Genomic DNA, 1,061 nt, shown 5'->3' with positions numbered 1-1,061 from the left:
CTGTATAGGTGGGCAGATATATATTGGGGAGTTAATGGGAGAAAGATTGACTGCTATTTTTGTCTCTGATTGTCAGTTATCTGCATGTGCTCAGCACTAGTCTTGGGATGGATGAGACCTGTTCTGTTGGGTTTTTTATAGATTGCCTTGAGTTTACCCTGTCCAGAGAACTCAGGCAGCCACCCAGCCACGAGTTGCAAGGTTGACAGCTGCAAATTTTAATCTGTTTCCTGCAGAAAGGTTGCATGTCCTGCCAGAACAGTAGCTGGAAGTTCCATGTTGTTACCTGAGTAGGGCAACGCGACTGATATACACGGCTTCAGATTTGGGGGCGCGGATGGTGTCAAAAGTTGCTGCCCCCTTCCCTCTCTCTTTGCCATGGGTAAACTGTCCTGCCAGTTGTCTGCGCTGAGATCTTAAGCTGGGGCAGGGAGATTTTGGGAGAGAGTTGTGTAGCTTTTTGCGGCTTTGTTTGTTTTGTTTTTTTTTTTTTTTTTTTCTGGAAACGCTGCTTTCTGAACGGGCTGGCTTTAGCCCCGCCCGCTAAACTCTGCAGGGGTGGGGTAGTCACCTGAGTGGTCCCACAGGTCCCATGGCGAGAGCCTTAAGATGCCCGTATTTTCCTTAGTAGCATGATTTTTCAAAAATGTAAGTTCGGGAGATTGAAGTACTAGATCTTAAGATAGTTTGGAAGCTGTAGGTTTGCAATATGAATGTTTCCTTCGTGAGATACCCCTCCCTTCTCACTGGAGCGTTCCCTACCTGGCTCCCCTGGCTGCAGCCTGGAACCCACAGTATATGATTTTTAATTATTAAAATAAAATTCCCAGGCCCAAAACTGAGAACGCAAGATTCTAAAATGTGACATTATAAAGAAGGTAATCTGGTGAAAAGACAGGACTTTTCTGTAGCTGGCATCTTCTCCTTTCTCTGAAGGTAAAGTTTGCAATTGCTGAAGTCAGTTTTGTAATTTAAAATGCATAGCTGGGGTTGAACAAGTTTCCTTTCTTCCTTTCATAACATCAAAACACTCTATTCATGGAAATGGAATGTGTTGCTGT

General features: G+C 44.4%; 1 protein-coding gene across 1 annotated transcript in view; it reads right to left on the bottom strand.

Moving 5' to 3' along the window:
• Positions 1 to 1,061, bottom strand: part of LOC102824247 (interferon-induced guanylate-binding protein 2-like) — a 71,694-nt gene that overhangs the window by 69,025 nt on the left and 1,608 nt on the right. The window contains exons 2-3 of the mRNA XM_006831065.1: positions 572 to 623; positions 287 to 421 (exon numbers count right to left, since the gene is read on the bottom strand). Of these exons, the coding sequence (XP_006831128.1) occupies positions 287 to 421; positions 572 to 623 (187 nt within the window). The remainder of the gene's footprint in view (positions 1 to 286; positions 422 to 571; positions 624 to 1,061) is intronic.

Source organism: Chrysochloris asiatica, unplaced genomic scaffold (genome assembly GCF_000296735.1).
Source record: "Chrysochloris asiatica unplaced genomic scaffold, ChrAsi1.0 scaffold00002, whole genome shotgun sequence".
Lineage (NCBI taxonomy): Eukaryota > Metazoa > Chordata > Mammalia > Afrosoricida > Chrysochloridae > Chrysochloris > Chrysochloris asiatica.
Note: the sequence above shows the minus strand (reverse complement) of the source record. Positions and strands in the feature narration are given on the sequence as shown.